General features: G+C 33.7%; 1 protein-coding gene and 2 long non-coding RNA genes across 7 annotated transcripts in view; 1 reads left to right on the plus strand and 2 right to left on the minus strand.

Moving 5' to 3' along the window:
- aldh3a2b (aldehyde dehydrogenase 3 family, member A2b) overlaps window positions 1-2,387 on the minus strand; it is a 34,407-nt gene extending 32,020 nt beyond the window's left edge. For 3 of the 4 annotated variants that reach the window (XR_015519569.1, XR_015519570.1, XR_015519571.1), the window contains exons 1-2: window positions 2,262-2,368; window positions 476-638 (exon numbers count right to left, since the gene is read on the minus strand). Coding sequence is in view for 1 of the 4 variants with exons in the window: in NM_001328218.2 (NP_001315147.1) it covers window positions 476-637 (162 nt within the window). In the remaining 3 variants the exon portion in view is untranslated. 4 annotated transcript variants of the gene reach the window in all.
- Window positions 1-18,000, minus strand: part of LOC147838945 (uncharacterized) — a 1,276,407-nt gene that overhangs the window by 940,263 nt on the left and 318,144 nt on the right. The window lies entirely within an intron of this gene.
- On the plus strand, window positions 9,967-12,512 carry LOC147838950 (uncharacterized). 2 transcript variants are annotated; one of them, XR_015520592.1, is made up of 4 exons: window positions 9,967-10,012; window positions 10,140-10,188; window positions 12,109-12,235; window positions 12,310-12,512. It is a non-coding gene; the product is annotated as an uncharacterized LOC147838950 (long non-coding RNA). The 2 variants fall into 2 exon arrangements; XR_015520591.1 differs by lacking the exon at window positions 12,310-12,512 and having other exon boundaries at window positions 12,098-12,236.

Raw genomic sequence — 18,000 nt, forward strand, 5'->3', positions numbered from 1 at the left:
AATAGGAAAATTATCAAAACTCTTTAAAAAAAAAATAAATAAATAAATAAATAAATAAATATATATATATATATATATATATATATATATATATATATATATAATTTATTTATTTTTTTTTTTTTTTGAGTGAGATGCTAATGGTCTAATCCGATTCAATGATTTATGCTAAGCTAAGCTAAAAGTGCTCCGCCAGGCCCAGTGATCAACTGAATGGATTCAAAAATGGTAAAAACTCAACTGTTTAACTTTAGGGGCGTTGTTAAATGAGAAGATTTTTTTTTAAATATGTGGAGTTTTCATTATAAAAATATGCAAAATATTAAAAAAACTTCCAAGCACTTTACTTAGCAATTTACTGCTAGAATAATAACATAAATAATAATGAAATACTCTTCATTTATTCTTATAATTATTTTTTATGTTTTGTTGTCCAAAAAAGGTAAATGGAAAGTGAACTGAATGAATCACCAACCCGTTTGAGATCCTTTTTGAGGGCTTCTGCGATTTCCTTCTGTCGTTCTTGCATAAAACGCTGCAGGTTTTTCAGCTGCGAAATGCGGTACTCCAGAGATTTGCTTCGGCCAGTAAAGAAGGCCTTTCTGGCACGTTCCACTGCTTTCTGCTCTCGAGACATACTGTGAAAAGAGGAAGTCATTGATTCACTTTGAGGATACCTCTGTCCTATTTACTGTGGGTAAACTTCACACAGTGATCTCATATATTATGAGTGAGAACCTAGCATAAGATCTGTCATGGATTGACATCTAAGCCCTTCGAAAATGAACGATGAAACAAACTTATCTTTACAAAGCTGTTGCATAATATTAGAAATCAGATGACAGCTCATGACCTAAAACCTCATAAGCATGTTGGTGTCTTTACAGTTTTAGAAATGTTTTAAAAATCAAATCATCCCTGAATTAATCTTATTAATTTATGTAACTTCTAGTCATATATTTATAGAAGCTGTTTATGTAATGAAATGTATTTTTTATGTAACTGACTTTTTATCTTACAGTTATGACATTTTTCCCTCACTATTCTGAGTTTATATTACACAATTCTGTGTTTTTATTGCACAGTTCTGTGTTTTTACAATGACTGTGCATCAAAATGTTGGCATACCAAATCAAAATTCTGAGAATAAAGAACTGCAAAGCTTATGATTATAAAGCTTATAATTGCAAGAAAGAAAGTAAACATTTTGGATAAAAAGATGCATTTATCTTTGTAATATTTATCCCGTAGTGGAAAAAACTTGCATAGTCTCTTGATTATTCACTTTTAGCAATTTAGTAAATGTTCAAGGGTGTAATTTTTTTTACAGTGAATAATTTTATAAATCATAGAACAATTAATAGTTTTCCAGTGTTGGGTTGCAGCTGAAAGGGCATCCACTGAGTGAAGTTCATTCTGCTGTGGTGATCCCTGATTAATAAAGGGACTAAGCCGAAAAGAAAAAGAAAGAATGAATGAATGAATGAATGAATGAATGAATGAAAGAATGAAATATAAATAAGTATTTTTTTCTAATTTCAATAGTAAAAATAACAATATTAAAAAAATTCAAAGGTTATTAAGTTATAATAACCAATTAGTTATAACGGTTATTCAATAGTTATTATTTATAATTATTTCAAAAGGTTTAATTAATCATCTAGTACAAAATACAATTGTTTATCTTATAATTAATTACACGATTTAACTTTTTTAAAAGTTAAAACACTAAGCAAATTGTGCAAATTCAATTATCTATTATAATACAAATATGAATAATAATAAATTGTTCGTATTTCGTTGCTAATATTGTTAGTATTAATGTAGCAGAATTGATACTGAAATACATCATTTAAATATAATTATTTTAAGTAAAGAACAAGTGTATACATGTGACAGTCTTAATTTCAGATTAATTTCAGGCACTGCGAGGCAGAAGTTATGCAATACACAGCGGACTATGAGACTGTCAGAGTCATGCAGAAACACAATCAAAATCATAGCCTTATTAGCCGTGTATATGCGGTTAATAGTGTTTCATTGAACTCTCCAGTATAAGTTACGTATACTTAAGATTCTTAGCGTAACATTGTCTCTCGCAGTCGTAATTACAAGTTTATAACGAAAAAAATTGCAGGAGAAAAATGGGATTAACGTCAGAGTCCTGCGCCGTTGCAGGATGTAGATGCTAGCGGAGCCAAATAATACCAAATACATTATTACTCTTTCGACAACAAAAGAAAGACATTTCAGTTCGTTACCTTGTGTTATTTCGCAGAGCTTCCACGTTTGTCTGTGTTTAATGGTGTGGCGCTCAGAAGAAGCTATCGGATCTGATAGTTCAGTTAAGCTGACGATGGTAAACATTAAACAACTCTGTTCCGTTAACAGTAGATACGCAAGCGGAGGAGGCGGGGTTTGTTCTCATGGGTGGGGGTTCAACGACTCACAAATCCAGCCCGCAGGCAGTGGATTCAGTAACAGACAGCATTTACGGCTATGTAAATAGCCATGCTGCATATGCAAGCACAGGGGCGGAGTCACTGATTTGGGAGCCCTAAACCCTAATATGCACTATTTATTGCTGTCTTTTTATATCACATTATATTCATTTATTGATTTATTTATTTATTGCTGTCTTTTTATATCACATTTCCTTTTCTACATTTGCATCTTAATCTAATCACTGCACTTCGAATAATTTGTTTTCTTAAAATGAATTCACAACTAAAAATATAATGTATTTCACTTGACTAAATCGTCATCTGATTTGACTGTTGGACTGCTCCAGATTGGAGCAGGAGACACATCTGCATGAATGTAGTTAACTCTCACCATACAAAATGTGATTAAAAACACTGTTTTATATAATTCATAGAAACTCCTGCTTATAACTTACAGCTAAAAACTTATTAGTTAAATGCAACCATGGCTAGGGGGTCATGGGTCAGGTTGCGTTAACATGTTTATGAATGCTATCGTGACATTGCTGTAACCCCTGTTATTTATATTTATATATTTTTATATTTATATGTTGTCGCTACAGATCCAGTAATGCGGAAATGGAGTGTGCTGCTAGTAGCAGAGATGAAAAAAAGATGGAAATGATCGAACCTAAAGTGGGTGTTGTCGCCGCGCGCGTACTGAATAGCGGTGTTGTTGCGCGAGTTCTGATCAGCTGTGTTGTCGCGCGCATTCTGATCAGCTGTGTTGTCGCGCACGTTCTGATCAGCTGTGTTGTCGCGCGCGTATTGTAAAGCACCGAGGGGGAGTTGAGCGCGCATACTCAAGAGCGGTGTTGTCGCGCACCTACTGAAGGGCTGGACGGAGGTTGTGTCGCGTCGCGGGGGCACTTTTGATCGTTTTGGAAGGGCATTTTCTATCCAAGACTAAAAAGGGCATGTGCACTTCACATGCTGAGCCCTATGTGTGCACGTGCCTGCAAGTTGGGGAATACGACTAATATCAGTCATGGGGACTGCAGAAACACAGCACACTGTTCAGATTGATGCAGACATTGACTTGTACCGCAGAGACCTCTATCTCACTCATGGTTTGTCCTCTCAAGTGGGGGAAAGACAATGCACAACGTTACCCACTGCTGTCAACATGGGCCAAGTCATATCTCTGTCCCAGAAACCTCAGTCCCAAATGAGAGGGTTTTTTTCTGTTGCAGGGGACATTGTAAATACCCAGAGACACCAGCTTTTACCAGATTATAGTTATATGATAATTTTCCTTTAAACCCATCTCTATCTAAGTGAGTGAGTGATTAAATATTGAATGTGATAAATTTTCAACAATACTAAATTGAAACTTTATTTTTTTACATGGTTTAATAATTTTTTGTTATTAAAATTAAAGTTAGTGTTTCAAAGCTTACAGATAGATGACTAATTTGTATGTCATTGACACTTTTGGCACTTTTTTGGAGTATTTTCATAAGTTTTGTTTTTCCTGTAAATGATTCAATAAATACCGTACCGTGACATTCATACCGAGGTATTACCGTACCGTGAAATTCTGATACCGTTGCATCCCTAATATATATATATATATATATATATATATATATATATATATATATATATATATATATATATATATATATATATAAATAATAGATACAAATTTATTTTATAGATGACATGTTAAAAGGCTTGCCATAATCGCTCTTCTGCAGCTGTGAAAACAGTTCTTCAGGATGTGTGCGTGTATAATCATCTCTCACTCTCTTTCGGCTGGATCTCTGTGGCACAATTTTGGCCGAATATCAGAAATTCTCCTCAGTAGCACTATACCTCTAAAGTATGAAAACTGGCTGAACGTCTTGAAATATTTCTGCATAGTGACAGAATAAATGGTAAATGTTTCCCGATCAAAGAGAGTGCTGGTCTCAGGTGTTTGTGGACTGGTGCAGGAGAGAAGTGCAGCTGCGAGGACACGTCATTAGCAGCGCTGTGACAGAACTGTGACCTGTAGCAGAAAAAAAAAACACAGAAGAGCCATTGGATGGGAACTGAATGAATGCAAACGCACACATTCCCACATACCAGGCATTTATGGACTCAAACATTGAGTACAGTAGCAAACATTTTGAAGTGTATCAATAACTTTAATCAAAACTTGTCCTACAACTATTGAACAACCACCAATCTTGTCTTTTTTGATCCACTTCAAAAGATGATTGTAGACATTCACACAAATAACTTCTGAGAATTCCTTAACAGTTCCACATCTATTTAGATTTACAAAAGCAATTTGACATTCATAGAATACATGTTAGGGCCTCACAACAAGAAGGTTGCTGGTTAGAGCCCCGGCTGGGTCAGTTGGCATTTCTGTGTGGAGATTTACATCTTCTCCCCATCCCCGTGTTCACGTGGGTTTCCTCCGGTTTCCCCACAAGTCCAAAGACATGTGCTGTAGGTGAATTGTGTAAGCTAAATTAGCCGTAGTATATGTGTGTGGATCACAGTCTTTAAAAGATATGTATGTAGTATCCCTAATGTCACCCATAGGTTTCTGAATAATGCAAAAGAAGCTACACGTAGGCTAGGCCAACCATCTGCATTTTGTTCGTGAGTCATCGCATCAATCGCGGGATACCAATCAAGGGCAAAGAGGCAAATTGTAAGCGGAGCTACAGACGCCTGCTAGCATTTTGCTTGGACAGTCTTTTTTCTTGGAAGAAATGCAAAATAATTTATTACCTGCAACGCGTTTGTGTGCTGAAGTGTTTAGACTTTTAAAAACATTGTTTTAATAAGTTGAGCCACTAAACATCGACCAGCGAGACCTAACTGTCACTCAAGTGGCCACGCCCTTAATTATGCAGACTTAATAAGGCAAGGCAAGGCAAATTTATTTATATAGTACATTTCTCACACAGTGGCAATTCAAAGAGCTTTACATAAACAGGAATAAAAGAGACAAGTTTAAGAAAAATAAAAACAAATAATAAAAAAAAAAACTAATAAAAACTGAAAAAAAATCAACCCGGGCTCATTGTGGAAACGTAGTCCCGCGGACGTTTCTGGAGACCGCGGAATACGTCCTGGCAGGTACGTACGGCTGCAGTTTTTGTTTTCGCTCGCGCTGTTCTCGCGTGAACCCGCCAGAGGCCACTGACCGGATGATTGACTGCGTGACCGGCCAATCGGCCGACCCGCCCTCCTCCTCCCCACGAACCCAACCAATTTTACAGATCGACCCGCCCGCCCGCTCGCTTCCATAAACCCGAGCGACAGTCTACAAAAGCCGTCCAAAAAAATAAAAGCCCAGATTTTTTTTTTCTACTGCGTTTTCGGATTTCGCCGCGGTCTCACCCTGTCACGAAACTCGTTCACTTAATTTTTGGGATTCTGTTTTCGTCTTACCTGATTGCTGGAACCGCTCTTCCCCGTACTCGAAACCGGTCGCCGTGGTCGACTCCTCTCCGCATCTCGAGCCTGCCGACGTTACACGGTGAGCTGAGTGGACAAACGGGTTTCAGCGGGGAAGCCCTCCGCAAGGAGGTAAGGCAAGCGCGAAAGGGAATGGCGTCGCACTGCCTGCGTTCGCTTGAAAAAAATAACTTTTTCGGTCTACGTTTTCAGAATGAGCTTGGGTTGAAAAAAATTGTTAAAACAGGTTGTAATAGAATGAAAAAGAAGAGAAAAACATAATAGTGTGATCTGTCGGACTCAGCATAGTGCTCATTCAGTAAAGGCACAGCTTTTTTAGTCTTGATTTGAATGTGCACATCTGATCATTTCTGGAAGCTGATTCCAGCAGTGAGAGGTGTAATAGCTGAAAGCAAATTCACCCTGCTTTGACTGAACACTTGGAACTTCTAGTTTATATGATCCTAAAGATCTGAGTGATCTGTTAGGTTTGTGTTTCGTGATCATTTCTGTAATGTGTTGAGTTCCTAGGCCATTTAGCGATTTATAGGCCAGTAATAATACTTTAAAATCTATTCTGAATGTAACTGGGAGCCAGTGTGAAGACCTGAGGACAGGTGTGATGTGCTCTGATTTCCTGCTTCTGGTCAGAATCCTGGCCGCCGCATTCTGGATGAGCTGTAACTGTCTGACTGTCTTTTTTGGGAAGGCCAGTGAGGAGGCTGTTACAGTAATCCACCCTACTGCTGATCAAAGCATGAACAAGTTTTCACTGGAAACAAAGCATCTGATTCTTGCAATGTTTTTCAGATGATAGTATGCTGATTTACTGACTGCTTTGACATGACTATTGAAACTCAGATCTGACCCCAGAGTCACACCAAGATTCTTGACCTTATTTTTTTGTTGTTTGACCTTTAGTGCCAAGGTACGCATTCACCTTGAGAACCTCATCTTTGTTCCCAAATGCAATCACTTCAGTTTTCTCTTTGTTTAGCTGAAATTTTTTTTGCCACATCCAATAGTTAATTAAAACTTAATAAATACGAAACGGATGAGTTTCATAAAAAATCTCCCCCTCTCACAGTTGTCATAAATGGAAATCATAGCTATATGCACCAAAGTCTTCTTTTGTACCAGGCTGTAAACATGTTTTTATAAGCTGTAAAATTGGCCAATTTACCATTGCAGTCAGAAATCATCTGGATTTCCTGGAGCCAGCCCCCAAAGGCGAGTCGATGAATTGCAGTTTTAGTTATTTCCGAATTGGCTTGCCGAGGAAAAGCGAGAGGTTGCCGCTTAGTGTAAATGAGAGTGTATGGGCATTTCCCAGTGATAGGATGTGGCTGGAAGGGCATCCGCTGCGCAAAACATATGCTGGATAAGTTGGTGGTTCATTCCGCGGTATTGACTCCTGATTAATAAAAGGACAAAGCCGAAAAGAAAATGAATGAATGAATGAATGAATGAGAATACAGTACATGTTAAAATCAAATTTCTACTTTTATGAATCAGGAATATTAATTAGTATTTGAGGGGCTGCGCTATAAAGCTGTAATTTCCTGTATTTCATCAAGTCATTGCTTAGTCGTATTTAAAGATATTAATGTGCAAAATGTCATTTTTAAAGCCTGTTTTATGAGTTACATGTATTCTGATTCACAGTATAAAATCTTAAATGAGATATCTGCAAAAGAACTGATTTGAATAAGAGAACACTTTGAGATCTTCCCAGTTGAAATAACTGGTGTTAATCTACACCTGGTGGTAATTTTCTTACCTGAGAAACCATGATTAACTGGCAGCTAATCTTCCAGTTTTCACTGACTTTGCAAGTTGGCTGTAATAATGACAGAAATTTTGACTTGTTCACACTTCAAAACAGATAAAGCAGTTCCTTGAAGATGAAATTATTAAAATAATGAAATGGCAGCCTAGAGTCCTGATATAAACCTGATTGACTTTTTTATATTGGTGACAAAGTTATGGCTTTAACAAACCTGACTGTGGAAAAACTATTTTAATGTATATTTTATGAACACAAATCATGTCAATTCTAGCTGGACAAATGTGACCACCTCTTTGTCCTTGCAAGAGAGCTATCCTGTCAAATCATGAAATAGCATGATAACTAGCAGGCAGTTCTGATAAAGTTAACATCAGTTATATTACTGAGGAACTTTGTTAAACATGATATGTCATGCAGCTATCAGCATCTTTCATTATATCTGAGACTTTACCCATTTGAGAACCACCCTCCAATAAAAATGAGTTAGCTTTTATTGTCATTTGCTCGAGCATTATAATTGAAAACTTGGGATTGTGCCCTTGTGGAAAAGGTGCACTTAAATGCATTGAATGTGCAGTTCCAGTATAGTTTAAATCTTGAAGATTGCATACAAAGGTCTGTTACGAAAATCTTTGGAGTATGCAGACAGATACTGTTTCCAAATTTAATGTAGATAAACATAGGCTTACAATAAGCAGCAGGGTTTCCAAAACGGCTTTATGTGAATGTCATATTTGGTGAAATAAATACATAATAAATTACTACCTAAACATTTGTTTCTGTAAAATGCAGCCTATGTAAAATATGTTATAAATATTATAGTAACTCATACTTTTACCGTATCTAGTGTACTTTTATGTGCTAAATTGGAACAAATGAAATATACTTACTATACTTTAGGTATAGTAAAATATTATTAAATTCTTGGTTAGTGATATTAAAGTTTACTTTCTTTGTGTTACAAGTGCATTACAAATAAATTGTCAGTGTATACTTACCACAAATATACTATTTCTAAGGAAGAAAATATGCCCAATAGTGACCTCAGCTGTTTCAAAATGGCTGCTACAAATTATACACTTTCTCGTCTTCAATGACAAACTATCCCTATTGGAAGAAATGTGCTACGTACGTACACATGCAGTAAAACATTAGAAACTAGTTAACTAAATGTACACTATAAAAGGACACTTGCAGTACATTTGTAGTACATCACAAAAACACTTGTTAACTAAGAGTACTCTGAGAGCATTTGTGCTTTTGTGGCCTATTGTGATCCAAGTGTGTGTTTGTGTGTGCGTTCACTACTGTGTGTGCATATGTGGTTAAATGCAAAGCCTAAATTGTGAGTGTTTTGTGGAGACTGTCAGTCTGACTGCTTTCAGGACTTAAAGGGATAAAACTGCCTCAGTTGACTCGCAAAAGCAGTAGACTTTTTTTATTCAGTTAAAGTGAAGCAGGTTATTTTCGCCACAGCTTCTGAAACCGGCAAATACCATCTTACAGTGTCAATATGTGAATTTGTGCTTTTAAAGAGGTGCAAGATTTCTTGGTAAGAGAGGAAATGTCCTACTTTGTATCCTAACCAAAGCATAAATAATAATAATAATAATAATAATAATAATAATAATAATAATTTCCCCTTCGTTGCCATTTTCCAACTTTAGGTGAAAAGGGTCAGTCTGGCTCTAAATGTGCTAGTAAAACTCTGAGGCGGCAGATGCTAGACATAACAAAGCTGCATCAGCGCTGGAAAGCAGGTTTAAAAAAATTAGCAAATTGCAAGCACTCTCATTTTTGACAAATATCATTCAGCTACTTGAGAAATATCTACAGTATGGGTTATATTTTAATCACAGCCATGTGAGAATAATTGTTATGAAAATGAAACACAAAAACAAAAATTGTATTTGAAATATGGGCTATCAATATCTCTTAGCTTTTTCAAGACCCTCCTTTTTTATGAAATATACAAATTAAAAATAATTAGTTATAAACAATGTAGAAAAGTCATAACTGTAGAAATGAAACGCTCTAAAACAAACCTATTTGCAAAAACAATCCCAAGTTTATCAAATCTTTTCAACACTTGGAGTGGATGAGCAGCGCCATCTAGAGCAAAGGAGGAAATAGGAATTTGCTTGTACACAATCCTAAAATCGCGTGATTTTTTTTCCCAAACCAGTTCAGCGCAAACCACGCCCCCTACGCGAAAACCCCACCCGCAGCTGTGACACGCGCGATTTCATTGGGCAACGTTGTTACTTGTCGTCTGAGAAAGAAGTTCAGAGTGCACATCAATCAAGTTCGTCTCTAATGGATCTATCGTTGACAAACGGTAAACACTTCTTGCTTAATAATGTTTAATATTAATAATTTAGTCATGGAGATGTGAGTGTATGTTTTTTTTATAGTGTTCATTTTATTTATTTTATCTTTATTTTATCATTTTCGATCGCCCTCAGGAGAGTAAGTTACGATTGTAGTCCCAAAGACCAAGCTGCGGATCTAAAGGTAAAAAATACATAGTTTTTTAATTTAACACACAAATGATAAAAATTTAGTACACACAGTCTTTCAAAAATTTGGGATCAGCAAGGATTGTAATTTTTTTTATAGAAGGATGCTTCAATTAATCCAAATTACAGAATTAAATAAATGCTGAAGTTAAAATAATGTGTTTCTTATTTACTGAAAACTAATTTAATTAAACTGTTTCCAACAATGATAATAAATCAGCATTTATAATAATTTCTGAACTATGGTGTGACACTTAAGACTAGAGGGATAATGTTGATTATTCAGCTTTCACATCGCAGGAATAAATGATCGATTTACATCAAAATATAAATATTACTTTAAATTTCATTAACATTTCACAATAATGCAACTTTCTGTATTTTTATTAAAGTGAATGCAGCCTTGATGAGCAAAAAAAGCTAATATTGATCTCAAACGTTTGAACAACATTAAAAGATTTATAAATAATATAAATTATTATTATTACTTTTATTGTAATAAACTTGGCTTACTGTAAAATTTTGGGATTTCTCAGTTAAAATGCTTATGGGTGAACAGTCTTTCAGGTAAATTATTTCTACTTTTACAGAACTGGTTGCCTCGAGAATAAATACCACTTCTGCACCTATCGCTTAGGCCGTACAAACAGTAAATCACATTTGGGCCACACATGTTTTGAAGCAATTCTAAAAAATGCATTGAGAGATTTGGGGAGTAAAGGAATGGATAAAAAAACTTAGTAAGTCTTGAGTAAGTTGGAGAGTGGCAGTGACAAAACCTAAAAAGGGACAATGTCAAATCAGTTAATTCTTTTTCACACTATATAAATGTAACACACTGAAAATAACTTTACAGTAAATATTGTAAACATACATAATTCTACTGTTCAAAACAGTTTATATTCTTCACACAAATTGAGATGTTTATTAATATATTTTGCTTTAGTGTGCCAGTTAGAAATATCAGTTAACATTGACTTGGTTAATGGTTTGTAATTGTCCAGTGAGATTTTTACCCTTGTGATGGGTCCAGTATTTGTATAAACTTAGGACAGGTCATATGGATAGATGATTGGATAGATAGACTTTCATATGCACAGCCACAGTGATTCTGAAATCATATAGTCTCAGCCTCAGACATCATGCCAAGCAACTTCTGATGCATACGGCACACTTTTCTGGAAACCTTTTTAAAGATCCTCAGTCGTCCTCTGATTAGTTTAAATATACAGGATTTCTGTGAGTTGACAGACCACCTAGAAACAAGTCTGTGCAGATAAAATAGCTTCAATGGTTATATTGATGACAGTCCTTATTAATAAACATATAACTTTCTGAGACATTTAGTGATTTACTGCCTGCATACTTGTCTGTGATGATGGGCATTTATTCATTTGATTTAAATGCTAAATAATTAAAAGTATCCAATATTCACTGCATAAAAGCTTTAACTCACGATATTGACAAACTTGCAGGTATGCTTGTATATGTGTGTGTGTGTGTGTGTATATGTATTTTTTTTCTAAAGGCAGTGTAAATCTTCAAATATTCTGTCATTTTGGTCATTAAGATAAGAGAATGACCATTCAAAGCAGCAACTGTTTTTTTTATTTGTGGATACTCACAAAAACAACAAAACCTTGCTTTTATAGAACAAAGTAAACTTTCACTCACTTATCTCATCTGAGGTGATCTTTAGGTAAAAATGCTTCATCAAAATAATGAATGAATCTGAAAACAAATGCTACATACATGTCCTACAGATTTCCTGTATGTTTTGTTGACAGATCATTTAGAATATTGCTGCATCATTGTTGTAAACGTTTGAAATTTCTAAATGTTAAATAAAAATATCTAACATTTCTGCACACCTAAACATTTAAACATTTATATTTTTTCTGTAGGCTCATTAAAGGTGCCAGCACAATGTTCATGTTCGATCAGGCATGGCTTGTCAACAACGGCTGTCCAAAAACATGCTGTGGGGCAAAAAGGGTTTGCACTTTGGTAAAGACTGTAGACAAAAGGGGAGGATCAAGTAGGTGAGTTAGAAATGTCAAAATTGTACTAATATTTTTTTTTAAGTTTCTTTGTGTAATTTATTTTTATTTTTCAGGAACAATGATCCCCATATTCCCACTTACTCAACCTCTGTGCGCTTGTACAATGTGCATTGAGGCACAAGGTTGTAGGGGTCACTGTAGTTGCCACCACTGCAAGAGTTAACGCTGTTGAGATGCCACCATGTCAGAGCCTGAGCTGCCAGTTGCCACCAGAGCTATTGATGCCAGATTCACCAGAGTTACTGTCTACAGAACCGCTCACAAAGCCTCAACCACATTCAGACCCATTCCAGCAAAACTGCCAGAGCCCGTGGTGGTAGAGCTGGCAGATCTGCTGCTGCCATAGCCAACGCTTCCAGAGCCACTGATGCCACCAACTAAGCTCCAGGATTGGCCACCTCTGCAAAAGCCAACTAACCTATCAGAGCCACTCTACCTATTTCTAAAGTGAGGACAATTTATGCTTTATAAATGCCTAATAAATGACAATTAAAGGCTCGGTGTCTAATGAACAGTACATTTCTGTAATCCTATCTAAAAAATAAAATTACTGTAAAGTTTAAACATTGCCGAATAACAGGAGTGTCAAAATACGACTAAAATTGGATAAAAAAACAACAACAATATAATAATTTAACAATATATTATGATACAACAGTATAATGTTATTTAGCGAAGTTTAAACTGTACGGTAACTTTATTTTAGTTAAGATTGCAAAAATGTATTTTTCATTTGATACAGATTCATTTATGTATCTTCAAATGATAATAAATAAATCAAGTCGTGTTTTTTTCCCTGTTTAGAAAATAACTGAGCCTTTAATTGTTATTTATAAGGGATTTATAAAGCATAAATAGTCCTCACTTTAGATTAGGTCACAAAACTGGATGAAGTTAAAATACTAAAGCATTTATTAACATACAAATTAATTATTAGTATATGCCTGAATAATAAGATATATAAATGTTAATTTGAATGGTTTATTATTTACTTATGCGTTCTAAATGATCTTTAAAAGCCACAAAGTACTCTCAAATAATTGGTTTGTAAATGATACAATACTTAAGTATTAAAAAAATTATTATTAACAAAGTATGAAAATACAATCATTAAGCACATTATAGATGTGCTTATAAATCAAGAATAGAGCATTTGTAGCTGTAGTTACAAACTGCTTACTAACTTCTGTTAATGTAGAGTTAATGCTTAACAAATGATGAATTAAATTTGCTAATGCTTAATACATTATTAGCGTGTAGTTATTATAAAGTGTTACCAAAATGGGTATTGTTTATTTATTTTTTATGGGAGGGCTCTAACAATGAATATTATTCCTGTCCAACTGATTATTCTCATTTTCTGGTCATTAAAGGTAAAACAATAGGTACTGTGAGAGGAATCATATGATCAATTTTAACTTGTTTTCAGCATTAAATGAAAGCCTTATTTGAAAGGCCTGCAGAACATATGTTGGTCTCATTTGCAGTTATTAAACATTCAAACTCTGTATAGAAACAGGTATAGTTCAATGTACTTGTGCTTCAGTTGATTTTCATCTGATATGAAGATTATGTGCAGTGTTGGGTAAGTTACTCTGAAAACGTAATTCATTATTGATTATTACTAGTTATAATTTAAAAATAAATACAATTGTATTTTAAATAACTTTTTTATTCAATTTAATTAAAAACTTAATTACTCAGTAAATCATTTATTACTCAATATTAGAAAAGAAATATCCACAAATCCCAAAGCATAGACAATAGAAATAAATAATTTAATTCTTTAAATTTGAGTCTAACAGGACCTTTTAGTTTCATTAAACATTATATATTTCAAATATTTTCAAATTTGATACCACAAATGTAACATTCTTTAATAAAAAAATGGGTTATTTTGCAAAATATCTGAATTTTGACAACAAATTATACACATTCCTATCCCACTTCTCTGAATAAATACAAGATATTGTCAGAATAAATCTTTCAATTTAACTATTTTATACTAGACAGCGAAAGATAAAGAGGTTATGTTTGCATGCAGGGGCTGTGTTAAATTAATAATATATAAAAATGTTTTTTTAAATAAATATTATGTTTGTGTGTTTTTTGCTGGTTTTTGTACTTGAGTAAAGTTTTCTCATTGTTAAGATGCTGTTGTGTGTGTGTTTACTTCATGTATTTTTGGCACTATTTTTATTCATTAAACACAGCTTTTTATATAAGCTGTAGGTTGTTTGTACTACGTTTTATTTCATACACGCACTTTGTTAACCTTTCGTATTTTAGGTGTTTTAATAAAAAATAGTTTGTGTTCGCTGCCATTGTGATAAAGCTGGAGCTGCTGGACCAATGAAATCGAGCCACGGACGTGAGTCACAGCAGCGGGGTGGGGTTTTCGCGTAGGGGGCGTGGTTTGCGCTGAACTGGTTTGGGGAAAAAAATCACGCCCTAAAATCAGGGGCGCCTGATTATATGAAAAGGGTTTTTAAACTAAATATTGATTATTTTATTTTATTGAATTTGAATTTATATATTTTAAGGAATAAATTGCAATATTTTAAGGGTAATTAATTAATTAAAAGCACATTATTTAATTTATCAGAAACAAAAATATAAAATTACACTGAATTCATTATTTTTGTGTGTGTGCCACCCCAAGTTTTTCTCTTCTGGCCATCTCTAAGAAAATTTTCTGGGGGCGCCACTGCCTAAAATGAAGACGTGGTAAAGTGCAGATGATAATTAAAAATATTTAAGACTCTTTCTATATCGTGAAACTTTTCAGAGTATTTAGAAATATCTGGTTCAAGTTAAAATGCAAGTATACAAAGTTGAATATGACACCACCAAAACAATTTAAAAATGTACTTTAAAAATGTAAAACAGTCAAATAAAATCATAGGCAAAACATTTAGAATAGTTTATTATAACACATTCTAAATTAAAAAAATATGACTGATTTAGCATAGTCGGTGATTATTTGTTATCATGTGTGTTTTATTAAGCTGGAAAGGTGTATAATTCTTAAGTGTTTAGGCTTCTATTGAAAACCAACAATATTTTTGCGTGTGGGAAGAAAATGCATTTATATTGTCGTAAACATTAAATTTATTAATCACATATCTATAAAGTTTGCTTTCTCTAAAGTTTTTGCTTTGTGTGTGTATATATATATATATATATATATATATATATATATATATATATATATATATATATATATATATATATATAGCCAAATTATGCAATGAAAAAAAACATTTTGAATAAGAATTTGTGTGTGCTCAGTTGTGAAATTAAAGAACAACAACCATAAGCATCTTCCTTAAACGATGATGTGCATTTTTATGATTGTAAGGTAATGTTGTGTCTTTGGTCTTTATTCTGAAGTAATGTCTCCAAGCTATTTCTCACTATATTGTAAATAAGCTTGTTTGAAATAAATATTTAGGAAAACACAGACATATTTATGTTAAATTGAAATAAATTGGAGAAATACTTCTCCATATTGTCTTTTTGTCCAATCGACATTTTTAAAATCAACATTTCGAAAAAAGTCTATTCATACAACACAAATTAAAGTGTAATGCAGCACTAATGCTGTTCACTTTCAGTGTTGTTTTTATTGTCACCTGCATAAGTTTGCATGCACAAAAAAAAGTGTACATTTTCCCTAAACTGACTAACGCCGAGAGTTTTCAACTCTGTAAGTCCTGTAATTCCAACACTTTACACATTTGCTTGTGCAAGTAGTATTTTTCTTTTCTCATGGAGATGAGATATAACCCCATATGGTAAATATTACTGTAGCCTGTAAAAAAACTAATTTTACAGAAAATATCCCAATTTTTTTTACAGTAATTTTTGGTCTTTTTTTTGTCATCATTACTTGTAGAACTTAGTAAAATGACAAAAAAATCTCTCTAAATTAACAGTTTGACTTTCATTTTAGGTACTTTATCATTAAAGACAAATTACTGACATTTTTTATACAGGAAAATTACAGAATTATTTATACAGTAATTTTCTGTTATTTTAAAATATATCTAAAAGTCCTTAAAAATTACAAACAATATCTGTAAATTAACAGCTTGACTGTTATTTTATGTACTATGTAAGTAATGACAAATTGCAATAATTTAATTTTAATTTTTTTAATTTAATTTTAAAGTTGTGAGAACTTTAATCAGTTGTATCTCTCATATATTGTTTTTTCCAGACTTTTTTGATCCAAAATAAAACTGTTAAATTACAACCCTGAGCATGCCTTGGCATTTTGTTTAAGGTCTTTAATCGTAATGATTTAGGGAAAATTCTTTTAAATAACATTGTTTTCTCTTAAACTTTTAGTGCAGGCACTTTATTAATGGTGTTCGATCATAATAATCTAGGAAAAGTCTGTAAAATAACAGTGTTTCCTTGTAAAACTCTTAGTGTTTTACTTTATTGAACAAGTTTGATCGTAATAATCTAGTTTCTCTATAAACATTTTAATGAAAATATCTGTAGATTTATTATTTTTTGCACTTTATTTCAATAAAGACATTTTACCATAATTTTATGGTTTGTGTTTGGCAGCCGTAGCTGCCAGTCATTTGACCTTTTTTTTATTTTTTTTTTTTTACATTGTACTGAACAAATCAACAAACAACAACAAAGGTAGCTAAAACTTAGAGTTTAATGGTCAAGTTTTAGCCATTACAGATGTGATTTGTTATGTTGTGGTAGACTGTCTGTTGCTGCTTGGAGTTGTTGCTCATATGTTATCCATAAATTGTAGCAGTTCCAATAACTAAGCAAAATACTGATGAAATTAAAGCATCCATATGTTAGGTGGTTTGTGTGTATTTGGGTGACTATTTGACAGTTTTTGAGGTGGAAACCACATTGCATAACCTTTGTTATGCTATCCGAACCGGGCCCGTTTTACGGATTGTTTGAGAAGTGTGAGTGCATCTAGGTTGCGCTTATTTTACCAAAATCCATCATACCCAGACATGCTCAATAATGTTCATGTTTGGAGACTGGACTGGCCAAGCACCTCGATCTTCTTTGTTTTCAGGAACTTTGATGTGGAGGCTAAAGTATGAGAAGGAGCACTATCCTATTGAAGAATTTGCCCTCTCCTGTGGTTTGTAATGTAATGGGCAGCACAAATGTCTTGATACCTCAGACTGTTGTTGTTGCCATCCACTCTGCCGATTTCTCGCACACATCCATTTTGAATGTAACCCCAATCCATGATTTTTCCTTCACCAAACTTGACTGATTTCTGTGAGAATATTGGGTCCATGCCGGTTCCAATAGGTCTTCTGCAGTATTTGTGATGATTGGGATGCAGTTCAACAGATGATCATTAAAATGTACCCTCTGACACTTTTTCAAATGATCAACTAAAAGTCAAGTTATTATTTGTTGCTCTTACAACTGGGACTGACGACTTATGTCAGGTAGCGTATTAATATTTGCTATTATAAAATAAAATTGTTCAACAAAAGATATATTATACATCTGAAAAATTATGAAGTTGGTCATGCAAAAAAAAAATCACCTTGTAATTATCTTTTCTCATTATTGAATTATTATCACATGATATTTATTGATTAGCGACAACTGCTAAATTATGTAGTTGGATTACAAGTGATTATAATGTAATAAATGACTTAATAAATATCCTCCAACTTGTGTAACTGTCAGTTAAATGATCTTCGAAGTGTCTATACTAAAAACAATTCGACAAA

This window comes from Danio rerio, chromosome 21, assembly GCF_052040795.2.
Source record: "Danio rerio strain M-AB ecotype USA chromosome 21, GRCz13ab, whole genome shotgun sequence".
Lineage (NCBI taxonomy): Eukaryota > Metazoa > Chordata > Actinopteri > Cypriniformes > Danionidae > Danio > Danio rerio.